This window comes from Chrysemys picta, chromosome 6 (assembly GCF_011386835.1).
Source record: "Chrysemys picta bellii isolate R12L10 chromosome 6, ASM1138683v2, whole genome shotgun sequence".
NCBI lineage: Eukaryota > Metazoa > Chordata > Testudines > Emydidae > Chrysemys > Chrysemys picta.
This window is the reverse complement of record NC_088796.1, coordinates 5,193,330-5,211,208: the sequence shown is the minus strand read 5'-3', so window position 1 is coordinate 5,211,208 and position 17,879 is coordinate 5,193,330. Positions and strand designations below refer to the sequence as shown.

Below are 17,879 nucleotides of genomic sequence, written 5' to 3'. Positions count from 1 at the left end.
TATCAAAATATCACGCATGTTCAACTGGAAATAAGGATCTGTGTGTAGACACATCTTTAAAGGCTTGTCTGCCCTGCAGAGGGTATACCAGCACAGTCCCCTAGTGTAGACACAACTAACACCAACAGAAGTTTTCCTGTTAGTGTAGGAACACCCCTTGCGCAAACGTTAGCTGTGTCAACATAGCAGTATCTGCACTGGAGTTTTGTTGGCTAGCTATATTGGTCAGGAGTGTGATTGTTTCACACCACTGGCTGACGTAACTATGTCAACATAACTTTTAGGTGTACTGTAAATGTGCGAGACTCACCCCTGCGGTGCCTCCTGCTGGTCGTCTCTGGGAATTAGCTCTTTTCCAGCCTGGACGCCCTCTGCAGGCCGGTGTCCTGCTTGTAGCTGGCCCCTGTGTTCCTCCCGGACCCCAGTGCCCCTTTACCCAGGAGCTGCCCCCGGCAATACCCCCACCAGTCTCTATGGGTCTCCCCTCTCTGGGAAACTCCCAACCCTCTAATCCCCACCTTGCCTCAGTCTGGGCTACTGCCAGTCATCACAAAGTCCCTGGGGCAGACTGCAGTGTAAAAGCCACTCATCAGCAAGGGAGTTCAGACCTGCTGCCTTCCTCTGCCTCCCAGTATCTCTGTGGCCCTTGGACCAGGCCCTGCAGCCCGGGGAGTTGCCAGTCTGGAGCTCCCCTGGCTCTCCCCAGCCCTGCTCCACTCCCTGTACCCTTTTTGCAGGCAGCCAGGCCCTGCTCTTTCCCAGCCTGGAGAGGGACTCCTTCAGCCCCTGGCTCATAGCCCTTTTATAAGGGCCAGCTGTGCTCTGTTTGGGGCGTGACCCCAGCTTCGGCTGCTCTGCCAATCAGCCCAGTTTTTCCCCTGCCCCAGGGCTGTTTTTAAGCCCTTCTGGGCAGGAGCAGGTGATCACCTCACTACATGTACACACAGCTAAAGGCAAAAGAAACTAGTGCAGGGAAACTTACTTGATGATCCGTCCAGAAATCTGATACCAAATCTACACAATTTTCAAATGGCAAAAAGGTTGAACAAAATATTTTGGATAAAAGTAGGGCAGCAAACTCAAGCATGCTCTCAGCTCAATGCTGTTTTCATTTTTGTGCAGGTAGGTTAGCAAAGATAAAAGATTCACATTTCCATATTTGAAAGCTAACAGGAATGCATAATACATTTGAGTCGCTGATGTAACTTTTACTTTTGATCTTAGGGCCTTTCAGTTACCTTGATGATGTTCCATTTAAGATCGGAGACAAATTCAAAACACCAGCCAAGGTTGGCTTACCCATGGGTTTCTGCTTGCCTGACTCTCCCCAGCTTGTCAGAGAAGTCCAGGTAAGTGGGTGTTTTGTTTGTTTGTTCCCTTTGTTGTTAACTTTTGTCATAAATTTAAAATATCCAGATTTAGGTCTTATCCTGGTGGTTCTACAATTGCCCATTTATGGGGTTTCCTGCACCCTGTTCCGAAAGATCTGGTTCCAGTCACTGTCTTAGGCAGGATACTAGGCTGTACAGACAGATATGGCAATTTTTATGTTCCTGCTATAAATTTAAATAAATTAATGGAGATATCCTATCTCCTAGAACTGGAAGGGACCAAAGGTCATAGAGTCCAGCCCCCTGCCTTCACTAGCAGGACCAAGTACTGATTTTGCCCCAGATCCCTAAGTGGCCCCCTCAAGGATTGAACTCCCAACCCTGGGTTTAGCAGGCCAAAGCTCAAGCCACTGAGCTATCCCTCCCCCCCTTGCTATAATTGCAAGTTTTACAGTGCTGTTCAGATGCTTTACATGTCATAATTTATCAAAAAGGAATAAAAGCCCAGGAAATTCTGAAGCAGAGCTTTGATACAGTTCAAGTTGTAAACATATACTTAAGTAGAACTTTTTAGTGGGAAAGTCAGGAAATTCAGATTCCAACCACAACCTTAACTCTGCTCCTTCTATCCTTGACTATCCTACACTTTGGCAGTTTTCACTTACAAGTCTGGATTTTTTTGTTTTAACAAGAGTGGAAAATTCAAATATAGGCGCTATAGGACTTTAACAAAATCCTTGTTGTCTGGAGTTAGTGGATATATTTTTTTTTTTGCCAAATGCATTTAATTTTTTTTGTATAATTGTGTAAAAAAAAAGCACAAAATCTTTGGTGCATATTTATGATATTATATGGCTTCTGACTTCCCCTGTCTTGCTTTTTATTGGGTGGAGAGCTACACTTCTAGCTCTTGCTTTCCTTTGTACTTTTCAGTGACCATTTGTTTACCCAGCCATGTGGCCAAGTTATGTAACTTGGCAAATCAATCTCTCCACTCTTGTCCAGGCACGTGGTCTTAAGTTGCCTTAATTTTTTGATTAGTTTGAAATCGACAGATTAAACAGACTAACTTTTAAAAAATCCTTGCATGCTTATCATTTCAAAATTGGTACTAGGAATCCAACCGCGCTAATTTAATTGAAGTTTAAATTAGGAGTCGAGGTCCTGTTTACTGCCAATCCTTATGCAGAGAGAATGGCAGGTCTCAATCAAGTGGCTTGGTGTTCTTTATGCCATGTGATGTTTCCACAGAGTTCCCTGGAATATGGATTTTGGGTCATGACCACAGAGCCAATCAAATCAATAGTTTAAGTCTTTTGATTTCATAGTTTACTTTCTACAAGGAGTTGATCTGATGTGTTCGAGGTCTATTTGAACCCTAAATGGCTAGCCTGGGACGTAGCGCTAACTCTCCTTCTCCTTCCCCTCCAAGCCAGCGACGCACACATTTGACGTGACGGCTGCAGTGAAGCCAAGGTGCTGCTTCCATATCATGGCGCACGGCTTCTTTTGACTCTGCAGCAGAAGACAGTCTAGCTTGCTGGTGCCAAGCTTGTCTGCTTTCAGCATGTCAAGTGTGGTAGCGCGGCGTAAGGGCCAAGGCCACTTTGAAGTGTCTGCCCTTCGCACTGACTATCCACGGGCTAAGCCTGCGTTCTCGGAACATACCACTGTTGGCTCTTATAAAGCATTAGCACGTTAAGCAATTCTGGCTGTGGACTGTTCTGTCACTTGTGCAACTGTAAATTCTCTTGTCCTGCAAACTGGCTATGGGCGGGTCTTACATTCTGGGGTGCAGCCCAGACCAGTGAGGGGTTTTGTCACAACCCGTCCTGCAGCCTTGGGTGCTGCTGTAGCTCCCAACCTGGGCTTCTCACAAACAGCGTGCAGGTCACATGCTGAGTGTCTGTGTATAGCCACAGCCCTGGTCCACCAACTCTGACCCCAGCAGCCTGTCAGGTACACACCAGCCCCACTCTGGCTTCCAGCAGTCTTGGTTACAACCTGCAGGGTGACCCCAACACACTCCCAGTCCTGGATTTCCCCCAGAAATGCGTGTTCTGCACTGCCCAGCCCTTTCCTGGACCGTTGGGATATTAGAGGTCCATTGACACTGCAAGGGGTCAGTGTACAGCAGTTTGCTATTTTAATTGGAGTTACCAAACAATTCAGTTGAAACATAACACTGGATGGGTTTTGATTGAGTAAAACAAGTTTATTTAATTCCAAAGAGATTTTAAGTGAGTACAAGTATAAGGCATTAAAGTTAGAAATGGCTACATGAGAAGCAGAGAAAAATGCTTTTTAGTAAGTGAACTTAACAAACTAGGCTTGGTTCAAGGTAAAAGCCTTACCACAGGTTCCCAGCGATATTACTGATCAAACTTTCAAGTCAGGATCTCACACAAAGTCCAAAGGCTGGTTCCTTTATCTTCCTGGGTGGAATGGGGCGAGGGGGGGAGAGTGTCCAGGGTGTTTTTGTCCCTCAATTTATTGTCCAGTCTCCCTTTGAAATGCATTTTCCTGAGGGTTATCCCAGTTAATGTTCCTTCCAGCCGTGAGGGTGGAGGCATGGATTCTCGATCTGTTCCTGCCCCACTTCACTGCCAAAGAATGGCCACTTGATCATGATTGCCAGTCAACTTTGACACCTGGCTAGAGTGTCAGCTTGTCTTTTGTCTTTGAGAAACAGGTTTGCCCCCTCCCCAGACTTGCCTGGTAAACACATCTCCGTCCTCATTTCAGCTTGGGTTCAAAACTTTGCAGATCATGTTACTATGTACATTTCAGCATGATATTGACCAGCAAGTTTATTACTTTTCAGATGATACCTCTCAAGGTATGCCTTGCAGAAAGATTATTACAGTGGTATGTGGTGTGTGAATACAGGGAGGGACATTCGGCCACAGCGGGTTATGTAAGAGTTGATCCTTGTGCTTGCACTTCCTTGGAAGAGCTCATATTAAAATGTGAAAAAGCTCAGGGGGCCCTGTCATGCTGGTAATAGCGACACAGATCTGCTTCTAAGCTAGAGGTTAATATCTCAGTTTTATGACTCCTTTGTTGGGTTCTTGACTTGGTAGCACGGGCAGTACTTAGGTTAGTGCCTCTTCTTTCTGTTGGGTACTAAACTCTGATTTGGACTTAACCTCTTCTGAAGAGAGGTAAAAAATTCCATGATCTTTCCAGTGATGCAGTAATCCAAAATCTACTCTATTCTTGTGTGGCTTGTTCATCAATAGGAAAATTTGCAGCCTACCAGCAAATCCTGAAGCTAGATCATAGTAGAGGTCTACCGTTGAGTAGTGTGCTTGATTTCTATTCTACGCATGCTCTCTTCTGTGGGAGATAGATGCTGTGGTATTGTGTTAATCTTCATAACAGTTTTTTAAGCAAAACCACGTGGAAAGGAGGAATATAATAGATCCATTGGCATATAGCCAAGGTTAGCTTCTAGAGCAGGGGTAGGCAAACTATGGCATATGTGCCGAAGGCGGCACGCGAGCTGATTTTCAGTGGCACTCACACTGCCCGGGTCCTGGCCACTGGTCCGGGGGGCTCTGCATTTTAATTTAATTTTTAAATGAAGCTTCTTAAACATTTTAAAAATCTTGTTTACTTTACATACAACAATAGTTTAGTGATATATTATAGACTTATAGAAAGAGACCTTCTAAAAATGTTAAAATGTATGACTGGCACGTGAAACCTTAAAGTAGAGTGAATAAATGAAGACTCGGCACACCACTTCTGAAAGGTTGCCGACCCCTGTTCTAGAGCAACGGTTCTCAAACTGAGGATTGGGACCCCAAAGTGGATCGAGACCCCTTTTTAATGGGGTCGCCAGGGCTGGCGTTAGACTTGCTAGAGCCCGAGCCCCAGGGCCAAAGCCCCACTGCCCGGGGCCGAAGCCTAAGCCTGAGGACTTCAGCCCTTGTGGTGGGGCTCAGGGTTACAGACTGCCCACTTGGGTCTGAAGCCCTTGGGCTATGGCTTTGGCCCCCCCACCTGGGGTGGTGGGGTCTGGGCTTTGGCTCTGGCCCCCCTTAGCAGGGCGGGCTCAGGCCTTGATCCCCCGTCCTGGGGTCACGTAGGAATTTTTGTTGTCAGAAAGGAGTCATGGTGCAGTGAAGTTTGAGAACCCCTGTTCTAGAGGCACAAAGAACATCTTCTACTTATCTGTAGGTGAGCAACAGAGACATTAGTTAAGAGAAATCATCCCCACCCCCTTTGGGTAATATACCTAAATTGTTACTCCACGTTTCTTGCTACGTATGGGATGATGTTGCCGTCCTAAAGTAGTGGACTATGCTCCTTACCCTTGAATCTCATTTCTCCTTACAGTATGACTTCTCCCTCGAAAAGAGAACTATCGAGTGGGCGGAAGACATCAAAAAAATCCAAGCCGCTCAGAGAGAAGCAGAGCGAAAGGCTGCGCAAGCAATAGCTAATTCCAGGGCTGCTTCAGACGACAACAGCAAAATGGGCTTCTCAGAGGCTGTGCCGCTCCCCATTAACCCTATTCTCGCTAGTCTACAGCACAATAACATTCTTACTCCCACCCCAGCCAACAGCAGTGCCATAAAGCAAAAGGTCCTTAGTCCACCTTACCCAAAGGCGGACTTCAACCCAGCAGATTTTGAATGTGAAGAAGACCCATTTGACAATCTGGAGCTAAAAACTATTGATGAAAAAGAAGAACTGAAAAATATTCTTGACATTCATGTTGGTACGACTGGGCCAATTGTCACCCAACTGTTGGAGAATAACTTGCCCAAAATAGGGCCGGAGTCTGTGTTACAAGATCAGGAAGTTCTGGCATCCATAGAAAGGGCTACCTTGGACTTCAAGCCCCTTCACAAACCCAATGGCTTTATCACTTTACCACAGTTGGAAAACTGTGAAAAGATGTCCCTGTCTTCCAAAGTGTCCCTCTCACCCATCACGTCAGTGAGCAATATCAAATCTCTCTCCTTTCCCAAACTCGACGCGGATGAGAGCGATCAGAAAATGTCAAAGCTCACCAGCACTTTCCACAGCGCTACCTGTCTCCACAACGGCACTTTCCTCAGCTCTTTACAGGCCTGCTCCCCGAGTAAGGCTAGCGAACTCAACGGACACCATGTTGTTGGCCTTTCTGCTTTAAATGTGGACAGTGGAATGGAGACGTCAACATTATCCTCTTCATCCAGGCTGCCTTCCCTATCTGTGTCAACACCTTGTACAGAAGAACAATCCTCTCCAAACACAGCAACGAAGGTAAGGATTCAGCAGGTTCAAATAGGTTTGGGGTGTTCAAGGGGAAGGTGAACATGACTCATATTTCTAAAATGTATCCTGTAGCTTCCTTTTATTTAATACTCGGATGTGGGCTGCTGACAATGTGTCCCCTCATGCATTGCTCCATCTTGATCTAAATGGAAAACTGATCAGCTAAAGATGAAACATTGGATGCTGGGAGTTAGTCTCAGAGGATCACATGTCACTGGTTTGGATGTAGACAGCTGTAATCGAATTCACTTTAGGCCATGAGGTGTTCTCTGGCTCCTGGCAAGTTGCTAGAGGTATTCGTGGTAAGAGATCTTGGACACGTTGGGTTTAAGGCTCTGGTAAGATTTTTCGCTGCTATATTTTCATACATTCTGGCTGTTCACCCCAAACTGAGACCTTCATTTCTAAACTACCATGATGGATTTAATCAGATGCTTTATGCAAACATTCCGTTGAAATGCTTGTGTTAGGAAGGTTCGAGGATGGTCAGTAGTGAGACATGGCATCTCCACGCAGGACACTTTTAGATGACTTTATCAAGCTGCAAAAAGTGATACAGCTTATAGCCCAAGAGACTGACGTAGCCTTGCTACAGACAGTGGTAGTGCAAGTATCCCCACTTCCCTTGTAGAGCTGTGTGCTTCAGTTCTGACCTGTACAATAAATGTGTGCACTGGCAGCCACTCCTTTTAATTCTCTTTCCTCCAGCATCCCTGCCAAACGCATAAGGGGGCTTCTATTTGAGTGAAAATGACACTTTTCTGAAACCTGGTACCTGTTTTTCTCAGGCCTGAACCCGGGCCGAAAATGCCTTGCTGCTCTGAGGTCCTTTCGACAGTTCTACAGATCAGTCGCAAACCACCAGGACTGTAAAATCGGCTGCCGTACTGTAATAAAAACGGTCTGAAAAAGTGCTTGGAATAAGTTAGATGTTTCCTGTGCTCTGAGTTCTAGAGCTACTTTGTCATGACTAGTAAATGCTTCTAAACGTTTGGCTCTGGCCTAGAGATCAGAGACCATTTCAGTCCAGCACAGCTTGAAGGGAAGAAGCAAACTTTGCTTACTCCATCTGTTCCTTTTCCCTTCAAAACATAGGCTGAACTTTCTCAAAGAACCAAAGGGATTTGAACCTCCAGTTCCCGTTAAAACGAATGGAAATGGGACATTCAGACGCCATAGTTGGCTCTGAAAATCTCAACCCTAGCTATTGCAGGGAAGGGCTTGAAGGTAGGGTGCGGGGAGACCCCTCGTGTTCCATATAAAACATTACATCATGGTGCCGTGGTAACACTGGTATACATTCTCCACTCAAAGGCATTGTAGATTGCTACATGACACTGGAGTTCAGAAAGCAAATGACCTAGCGCACACCCAAACAAAGGGGTAGAGAGCCCGTGAGGAATACTTGCCTTTTGATGATCATTCTACCACAGTCAGTACATACAGCCTTGAAATCAAAGTCCATCAATAAGTTGGCAGGCGTAGGCATGTGTAATGCTAATACGGAAACCCAGCATTTTGGAAAATAACTAGTCATTGGAGCAGAGCAAAAGTGATGAGTTTTACCTTTAGCAATAAAAATAGCATTGTGCAGAGGCAAACACGGTTAATCCAGAAAGCAGCAGGAAAAGAAAATATGTCCAACCCATCAGTGAGCAGTCATTGCTCTGAATATTGTTTCTTATTAGAGAGCATCATTCATCAAATCATGTGGCTGTGATAGCTTTATCTTCAGGGGGGAGGGATAGCTCAGTGGTTTGAGCATTGGTCTGCTAAACCCAGGGTTGAGAGTTCAATCCTTGAGGGGGCCACTTTGGGATCTGGGGCAAAATCAGTACTTGGTCCTGCTAGTGAAGGCAGGGGCTGGACTCAGTGACCTTTCAGGGTCCCTTCCAGTTCTAGGAGATGGGATATCTCCATTAATTGTAATTGTTGTTATTTCACACATGTCTCAGGCAGAATATCCTGTGGCTCTAAAAAGCTTGAGAAGAGAAAGATGAAAATCTAAATAATAGCTCTGAGTTGGTGAGATGTGACCGTCGCTGGGCCCATCTACACTAGAGAAACCCTTGCAAGCCCCAAGGAGGCAGGCACTCTTTAGGATGCTTCAGGGAGGATAAGAACTTGTGGACTGATGTGAAGGAAATTGCTCAACAATTAGATTGAACAACAAGGAAAGCTTCCCACACTTGAGATCGGTTTCCCAAAGAAGGGGATGGACGTCTCCTTAGTTGAGACACTTAATGCTAGACTGGACAAAGTTGTAGGGAAAAATGCTGTTGGGAACAATATTTTAGAGCTAAGAAATAGGTACGCTGACGTAACTGAGCTCTCCTGTCTCAAATTCCTAGGAGTCTTAACAATAAGCTTGAAGGTTTTTTTTGGATTCCCATGTTATGGTCCTAAGGACTTGGGAAATCTGCTCTTGTTGAGTTTTATGCTCCTGAGCATCAGAAGATCACGGTTGTACGGATGAAAGCCAGGGGTTGTCTGAGGTAATTTTGAAGGTCTCCTCTATTGAGAGCAGCTCTTGACATCTGGGGTAAAATGTCCATACAGAGCCTCTTCCTGTCTGTCTTCAGACGGGCTGTCTGCCCCATTTGGGAAGCGTCAGGATCATCCACGTGTGTCTTGGTGGCCCATCACAACTTCTTTTCCTGTAGTCGAGAGAGACTTCAGTGCTTTGGATTTGAGTTACTTGTTAATGTTTTAATAACTGCCGATAGAGACTAGATTTTTATGGTGGTTGCATAAGAATACTGGTCATTTTAAACTGGGACTTACCTGAAACTACACAAGTTGCCTTTTGTTGTAAATCTAGCTTCCTTTTCCTCTTCTGAGTTTAAATCTTTAGATGCTGAACTTCTTGGCCTCTGCCCTGCTGGATGTCATACAGTGTCGGACAGTTGGTGATCTTCACAATTCAGTTTACACAAAGTAGGCAAGACGACAAATAGAAAAACTGCTTATGAGGACTAATGGATTGAAATTAAATGGATCTGGGTGTAGTGTTGACAAATGAAGTGCAGGCTTCATTTTGTGATGCGTGCTGTTTCTACCTGGTGCTGCTAGGATGTGGGTATTGACAGTTGGGCTATTGGTATAATTATATACTGAATTTTTGATGTTACTCGACACTTTCAGTGGACTTCCTATCTGATCTTAGTTGTGGTTTCTGGCCTGTGCGGTATTGTCAAAGCATGCACAGGGCACAATCCTGTATGTACATTAAACACAGGCGTGTGGTTTATAGAATTGCAGGTTGGTGAGCGTGGTGAATGGTTTTCACTTTGCAAAGAAGAGTTCACTTGTTCCTTTCTCACCAGTTTTGTCTGGAGTTTGTTTCCTCTTTTGGTTGGGAATGTTTTTGGGGAGGGGGATGATGAGGAGCAATTGTCCTCTTCTCATGTCTCCTGCCTCGCCCGAAGATTAAGCAGCTCTGGGATGTACCATTAATTAACTTGACCTACTGTTGCCCCACAGAACTCAGACATTCTGGGACAAATCAGTATTCAAATACATGAGCCTTCTCTAACAAGCATCTGCTCCCAGAAGAGAATCCACTTACTGTCCCGCCATAACTGAAGCGATATCGGCTATGAATAACTGTAAAGTCACATTCTCTTGGGGCAAGGCTGGAATAGCTGATTTGGAACAAGTGAAGTGAAATGAAACTACCTCCATGAGTTGGGTGCTGCTCATTGGCTTTCTTACTTAAATGCTTTTATGTAAGCCAGATCTGGCTGGCATGTGGGCCAGATACAGTCCAGGATCATCAGTGGTTTCAACTATAGAGAATGCAGCGTGCTAGTATACAACGCTTTCCCTCGCCAAGCAAATCTCTGCTTGAAATCTCTGTACTTACATTTCTCCAAATGGCTCTTAGCCATGTGGTCAGAGGAAGCTGTGGGGAGAAATCTTTCTGAAGAGGGAACTCAGATGAGGACTTCCTCTTTGCTCCAGTTGCAATCCATGTCCTGCTCCCACACCCACAAGAAAAACATGTAAATAGGCAACTTACATTTTTGTAAGATTGAAAATGGTGCTGGTGAGTTTTGAGAGTGTACACACTTCATACTTCAGGCCTGTAAAGTTCTGGCAACCAACTTTTGAGCTATTGTATTGTGATGAAGCATTGCATGCTGGGATGTGTAGTCTGAAGGCTTCTCTCCATGGATAGGTGCAGCCTGCACCTTTCTGTTCAAATATATGGGGCCCTCAGGCTCCTGGCAAGTTTCCAACATGGCCCATGGTTGGGCAAAATTGGTCCAGTCTGGAATAAATCTGAGTGGGCCTGAGTTCCAGCTAGCTGGATGGTGGCCTGTGCTGATTTAGTAGTGGGTAAGCAACACGTTTCTACTGCACATGTGAAAGGGGAGCAAATCTTTAACTGGGATAGAGACACGCAGCTGATCAGGTTCCAGTATTTGATACACGAATGCTCCTGAACTTAGAATTTTAATCTAGATAACAGGCAAACCCAAGATCCATTGGGCATTTTAAACAGTCACGGGAGAACCCAAAGCTGCTTTCTGGAGCCTGGGATGGGAGGATTAGAAACTGGCTCAGAGACAAAACAGAGTAGGAATAAATGGCCAATTTTCAACATGGCAAAAGGTTAACAGTGAGCCCTTCCCATCCCCCAGCTTCGAGACAAAGTGTGTGTCGATCGGTGAAAGGGTAGTGAAAAAAGCAGGCCTTGTTTGGATGTATCAAGAATGGGATAGGTTGAAAATACTGAAATTTTGTCATATAAAATCAATGTTATGCTCTCATCTAGAATACTGCAGTCAGTTGTAGACACCTCAGAAAGAATATAGCCAAAGGGATACCCAAATGGGCCACAGAAGTAGTTAGAGGCCTAGAGAGTAGAAAAAATGGGCTAGTTTAGTTTGAGAAGACCAGTAAGGGGGGGATGAAAGAGACACACAGTGCTGAATGGGTGAGAGGCGGTAAATTGCTGGGTGTCCCTTTTACTTTCTTTCAGAATACAAACTCGGAGGGACATTCAGTGAAATCTATCGGCAACAGCCTTAAGCTGATAAAGGGAAATACTTTTACATAGCACAAAATCAGCTTGTGGAACTCCCCTGAAGCCATCACTCGGGTCAAGCGTTTAGTAGGCTTCAGCAATCTATTGGACAATTATATGGATAATTAGCATCCACAATTACATTAGATTTAAAATGTTTTAGAATTATTCCGAGCCGGTTCTATAAATCCTTCCTCTTTGGGCCATCTGCTGACTGACAGGTTGGGAAGAAACCTCTTTTATGGGCAGGCTATTCCGTAATTCTCCACTACAGGAGGTCTTAGGTTTTGTTGTCAGTGACAGGTGTGTACTAGATGGACCATTGGTCTGACCCACTATGGCAATTGTTGCTCCTCTACCCATCTTTCCTGGCTCTGTCCTTCCAGGCCCCCCTCTTACTAGGCACTTTGCTTGCCAGTATAGTAGACGTCTCTTCAAGCTTCTCATTAATCTGTTGTTTTTACAGGTACAGCCAGACTACAAGGAATCAGAGTTCCCTATGGTAAGTCCCCAAATACCTACATAAATTAGTATGTTGCAGAGTATATTCTTAAATTACTCATACATTGGTAATGCTCTTTTGTGTGAAAGAAGCAATGAATGGCTCCTATGAGTGTACTGGCTGTTAATAAAGTGGTCAGCACCTGGGTGTGGTCATCTGTACCTTCTTAGGGCCGGGAGTTGCTTCTGCTTATTCCATAAATGCTCTCTTTTTGTGACCTAATCTCTCTAGCTGGCTGTCATCTGATGATGAGAGCTCGGCTAAAAATTAGCGAACGTAGTTCTAGTACGTAGAAGTAGAAGGGGATATCAAGTGAGGAACTGCCTAGGGTGAACCTAGAAGAGATCATTGGGAGTGGAGGGAATGTTTTTGTACACCACTGCTCAGTTTCATCCCAACAGTGATTGGTCTCCCAAAGGAAGTGTGGGAAGCCCTGCTTCATTAATTTCAAACGAGATCAGATAACTCCTTCAGAATCCTGTAAGGAGTAGTCCTACACTGGCCAGGGAGGGAGAAGGCCTGGTGCTGGGATAGAGAGGTATCGCCACTCATTTCTGCTTGGCTTCCCATTCCTAGGTAACGCACCAAAACTTCACAGTGTCTAAAGTACCGAGTAATACCAGCTGTACTAAATGGTCAAGCGGCCCCACGTACTCAGACGTGCTGCAGGCCCTGTCTGCCAGTGAGAGGCAGTGTGTGGAAACAGTTGTCAACATGGGATACTCTTACGAAGACGTCATGACAGCCATGAAGAAGAAAGGACAGAATATAGAACAGGTAAAAGCTCTTGCAAAGGAGTGTGGGAGCTCCAAAGGGGCAGCCATATCTGTCAGTAGTGTGAACCCCACGGCCTTACAAAAACCAAAACACTTGAGACCTAATGGAGGTCTGGAGTTTTCCGTAATTTGCAGATTAACGGGGAATGAATTTTGGAGGTGAAGTGTGGGTGTCACTAGTACCAGGTGAACTGGCTACAAGGAAAGCGCGTCCGTTGGCTGCCGCCAGTGGCAGCTTCAGATGTGAGACATTCCTTAGGTCAGCACCAGCCTAGAAATGCTTCCTGCCCACTGTTCTGAAATCGGGGAACTTCAACCACACGTGGCCTTTCCTCGTTTTTGGGGAGAGAGGCTGGGCTTGGAGATCTAGACTTCAGGTGAGGCATTTCAGCATGGACCTTTTGCCTTGCTCAGATACAACGGTGGGGAAAGCCACACAACTGGGCCAACTGCCTGAAGGCTTTTTTGCAGGCTCGCTATTTGGGAGATCTTGGCCCAGTGTTCCCTCTAATTTTTCCCACCCATGTGTGGAATGAATTTTGTTATGTGCACCAGTATGGAGGTGATGTGTGACACCTCGCCTCCATATTGGGGCACATAACAAAATTCATGTGGCAGGGCTGGGGCAGAGGGTTGGGGTGTGGGCTCAGGGTGGGGCTGAGGATCAGGGGTTTGGGGTGCAAGCTGTCCTGGGGCTACAGTGGGGAGAGAGTACTTCTCTCCCCCCCCAACCCCCTGCAGCTCTCTCTCCCCACAGCAGCATCTGGGATGTGGGGGATAGGTGCCTCTCCCCACCTCAGGAGCTCTGGGGCTGGGGCCGTGGGATAAGCACCTCTCCCCCGGCTGTGGCAGGTCCGTGTTGGGGCTGGGGTGGGGCCGTGGGGTAGGCGCGGCAGGGCCAGGGCTGGGGCCACATTATAGGCACCTTTTCCCCCAGCCGCAGCAGGTCCGGGTCTGGGCTGGAGCCAACAGGGAGAGGCATCTCTCCCTGCTGCAGCCCTGAGCACCTGCGCGGCGCTTAATAGGCTGCTGTGTGGCCACGCAGCTTAGAGGGAACGTAGTCTTGGCCCAAAGGGTTTGATGAGGGACAAATGACACATGCTGGCTTTAGCAGTGATGCAGCAGCTGGCTCTTTTGAGAGCGTGGCGTTCTTCAGTCACTGCAGCGTATGGTGCAGATGGCCTCCGAAAGGTCAGGTCACATAGCTCACTTTATTGCATCGTGAAGTGGCAGTTACGAGTCTGTTGGATCTGTTTCAGACCCAGAAAATGTTTCTACCCAAACAAATAGGGGAAGAATGCTGCCAAATTTTCCTTGTTCTTACAGTTGCTCTGTGCCCTCTTCAGAGCGTCTCCCTGGCCACCAAGAGCACAGAGGCAGATGGGTTTAGTGCCCCTTCAGTGCTTGCAGTTGGTAGAAAGGATACTTCGTATTGGCTGCTTGAGTGATTCATCTTCTTTCCAGCCAATAGCAAACGTAAAGCCTCTTTGTACTCTAGAGCAGTGGTTCTCAACTGGGGCATGCATAACTCTAGGGGTACGCACGAATTTTCCAGGGGTACAGCAACGCATACAGATATTTGCCTAGTTTCACAACAGGCTACATAAAAAGCACTAGTGAAGTCAGTACCAATTAAAATTTCATACAACGACTTGTTTCTACTGCTCTATATACTGAAGTAGATGAGTACAGCATTTATATTCCAGTTGATTTATTATATAATTATATGGTAAAAATGAAAGTCAGCAATTTCCCAGTAATAACGTGCTGTGACACTTCTGGATTTTTATATCTGATTTTTGTATGCAAGTGGTTTTTAAGTGAGGTGAAACCTGGGGGTACGCAAGACAGACTCCTGAATCGGGTACAGCAGTCTGGACATGTTGAGAGTCACTAGTCTAGAGGAGCCACAAAGAGCTGGCAGTCGTGGTGTGTGTGACTTCTGGAGACTCTGCAGAAGGTGCCAAGTTATGAAAAGCCCAACTTCAGAGCTGGGTGGCTGGAGAGCGGCAGCTGCTGACTGAGGGCCCAGCTCTGCAGGCAGCAGCACTGAAGTAAGGGTGGCAACACCATGAGAACGGCCAGACTGGGGCAGACCAAAGGTCCATCAAGCCCAGTGTCCTGTCCTCTGACAGTGGCCAATGGCAGGTGCCCCAAAGGGAATGAACAAACAGGTTATCATCAAGTGATACCATACCGTGCCATCCTTACTTCTGGGCTGCTGCTGGGAGCGGCTCTGCCTTCCGAGCTGGGCTTCCAGCCAGCTGCTGCCGCCCTCTGGCTGCCCAGCTCGGAAGGCAGCACCACCACCACCAGCAGCACAGAAGTAAGGGTAGCAGTACCATGATCCCCCTCCTCTCTACAATAACCTCCCCCACAGCTCCCTATTAGGTCAGGACCCCGTACAGTTACAATATCCTGAAATTTCAGATTTAAAGAGCTGAAATCATGACATTTACTATTTTTAAAATCCTATGCCCATGAAATTGACCAAAATGGACTGTGAATTTGGCTCTTATCTCAGCAGAGCATCCAGTAAGCTGAACTGATCTCAAAAGGTGCGACAGCTTTCAGATTGGACCAGCTCCCTGAAGTCTGTGGGGAAACCAGGGTTCAAAAGACTTTTCATCTTGATCACTGAACCCTCAGCAGGGTGTTAAAAATGGTTGCTGTGTAGGAGTACTAGCCACTTCTGGAAAAATGACTTGATGGCAGAGATTTTATCAGCATTAAAAGGCAAAAGAATGGCCAGCCTTTAATTTATAGACTGCTTCTGTCTGAAAGAGTGAAAACCAAAGCTCACGGAGGGAGAGAATGAAAGGCCAAAAGAGTTTAGTTCAGCTTCTCTGAACAAGTTCCCGTGCTGAGAACCTGTTACTCACGACAAGGACTTTCTCTAAGCAGTTAGTGAAGCCCTGTCAATGGGCTGTGGGGCCAATGGTGAGTTACTCTCCTATCTTACTTTTCGCCCCACAGGTTCTTGATTATCTGTTTGCGCACAGCCAGCTCTGTGAGAAGGGCTTCGATCCTCTCCTTGTCGAAGCAGCTCTGGAAATGTACCAGTGTTCAGAGGAGAAGGTGAGGCTGTGCTGGTTACATGCCAAGGGGAGGTGCTTTGCTGTGTTGTGGTGGCAGGGTTACTTCACTGACTTTCAGAGAGCATCTCTCGCCGTGGAAGTCAAGTGAATGCCTGTTCGGCCATTGAGAAACCGCTTATTTGGGAGCGGTTCCGCTCCGATTACAGAATTGTTTCCTCCGCTTCCGAATATCAGCCACTTTCGGTATTTTTGCTACTGCAACATTTGCATGAAAACAGGAGACCTGCCTTGAGATCTCATCTGCTCCAGCTGCCTTGCTTGAAGTCCTGCATCCGTTTGTGGCACCAACTGCTTGTTGCAGCCGATGTCACAAAGGACTGATTTCAGCAGCAGTAAATTTATTTTAAACTCAGATTTTGTTTTAATGCCAGAGACTTGGCTCCTGTGAGGCTGGGAAGCTGACTGTAAGAAGGGTTGGTGTTTAATCTCCCGGACGCTAGGATCATTGCATTCACTCTCCAAACACTGCACTGAGGTCCTGGGGCTCGTGTCCTGAGCACTTCAAGGGTGAGGCTGTGCCCTCAGCTTGTGCCCTGTGCCCCCTTTACTGTACCATTCCCTCTTTAAAACGAGCCGTCTCCTGACTTATGGCTTTGACAGCAAGACTAGGCAGCCAGCCTCGCCCCACCCGTCTGTTCCACATAGTCGCTGCTCCTTCAGTGCCCGCGCTCCCTCTTTAGCTTGTGCTGCTGGTACATGCCGACTCCCCTTCTCTTTCCTGGGCTCAGGATGGGAATGGGACTTGACAGAAGGAGGGTCAGGCAAGCACAAGGGGCAGCTCCTGGTATGGCAGAGGTGGAGTGGCGTGGACTTGGCTGCAGGAAGGAATCTGCACCCAGCCCCTCCTGTAAACCTGGCAACAGAACCAGCCTCACCCAAACCCAGGAAATAGCCAGTCCTTAGGTGACACCCACTTTGGGAAAAGCTTACATAAGTTTGACGGGGGTGGGAAGCCAGAGGACTTGTTAGGGACGTGAGTTGCAAATGACACCGCTTTCTGTGAATTCACGATTCAGATGTCTCCTCCTTCTGTCAGCCCTGGGTGTCTCTGCTGAGACTCGGGGCTCCCAGTTCTGGTGGTGCTGTTGGTGGACACCTGTCTGCTGGACACTGGGTTGATCCCACCAACGTCCCATAAGCTCTGAAGAGCCATGTGATAGCAAGGGCAGTTGTACAGGTCCCAGACTCAGCCCCAGGAACCTTTAGCTTCCAACAAGCATGGTCACGACTTCAAATGGATGCAGCAGAAGCGGAAAGGGCAGGCTTTGGCCTACGTGGCCAATGCAGGGTTCAGACTGGTTCTGTCCAATCCTTGGGAAAGGCCCACGAAACCAGCAGGCTGCTGGGTGGCCTCAATGAAGAGCATATTGGGGACTGATCCCTAACTCTTGATGGAGACTATGTAGGCCCCAATGATGGTCTTTAGCCTAGAATGGTTAATTCACGCAACAGAAGCTAATGAGGCATAACAGACGCACTGCAGCCCAAGCTTCATTGCCGGCTGGTTTCTTTAGTAGTAATAGTATCACCATAGTGCCTAGGAGCCCTCATCCGAGATCCGGCCCCCCTTGTGCTAGATCTTGTATGAACACAGGACTGTCTGAAAGAGCCAGCAGTCTTAAGTGTGAGTCGAGACTGGGGGAGTACAAGGAAACCATGAGGCAGTGTAGGACAGCATGCTGGGCAGTGGTCTCTGACACCAGCCAGCTAACCATTGTAGGGATTACAAAGGCAAAGGAGGGTTTTGAAGGTGGATATGGATAACGAGGACAGCCGAATGGCCGCCATGCCGCTAAGTGTGCGTCCTTTAAACAAGTGCGGTTGAACTGGTTTGTCTAGGGCATCTGGGAGTTTTGGCCATTAACTGAG

General features: G+C 46.9%; 1 protein-coding gene across 14 annotated transcripts in view; it reads left to right on the top strand.

Annotated features, from left to right (window-relative positions):
* Positions 1-17,879, top strand: part of UBAP1 (ubiquitin associated protein 1) — a 99,093-nt gene that overhangs the window by 40,618 nt on the left and 40,596 nt on the right. For 4 of the 14 annotated variants that reach the window (XM_005296211.3, XM_005296212.3, XM_065549933.1 and 1 more), the window contains 6 exons: positions 1,225-1,349; positions 2,583-2,636; positions 5,676-6,590; positions 12,101-12,136; positions 12,713-12,913; positions 15,889-15,990. In XM_005296211.3, coding sequence (XP_005296268.1) covers positions 1,225-1,349; positions 2,583-2,636; positions 5,676-6,590; positions 12,101-12,136; positions 12,713-12,913; positions 15,889-15,990 — 1,433 coding nt within the window. The remainder of the gene's footprint in view (positions 1-1,224; positions 1,350-2,582; positions 2,637-5,675; positions 6,591-12,100; positions 12,137-12,712; positions 12,914-15,888; positions 15,991-17,879) is intronic. The other 10 variants (XM_005296215.3, XM_065549936.1, XM_065549935.1 and 7 more) reach the window with 4 other exon arrangements.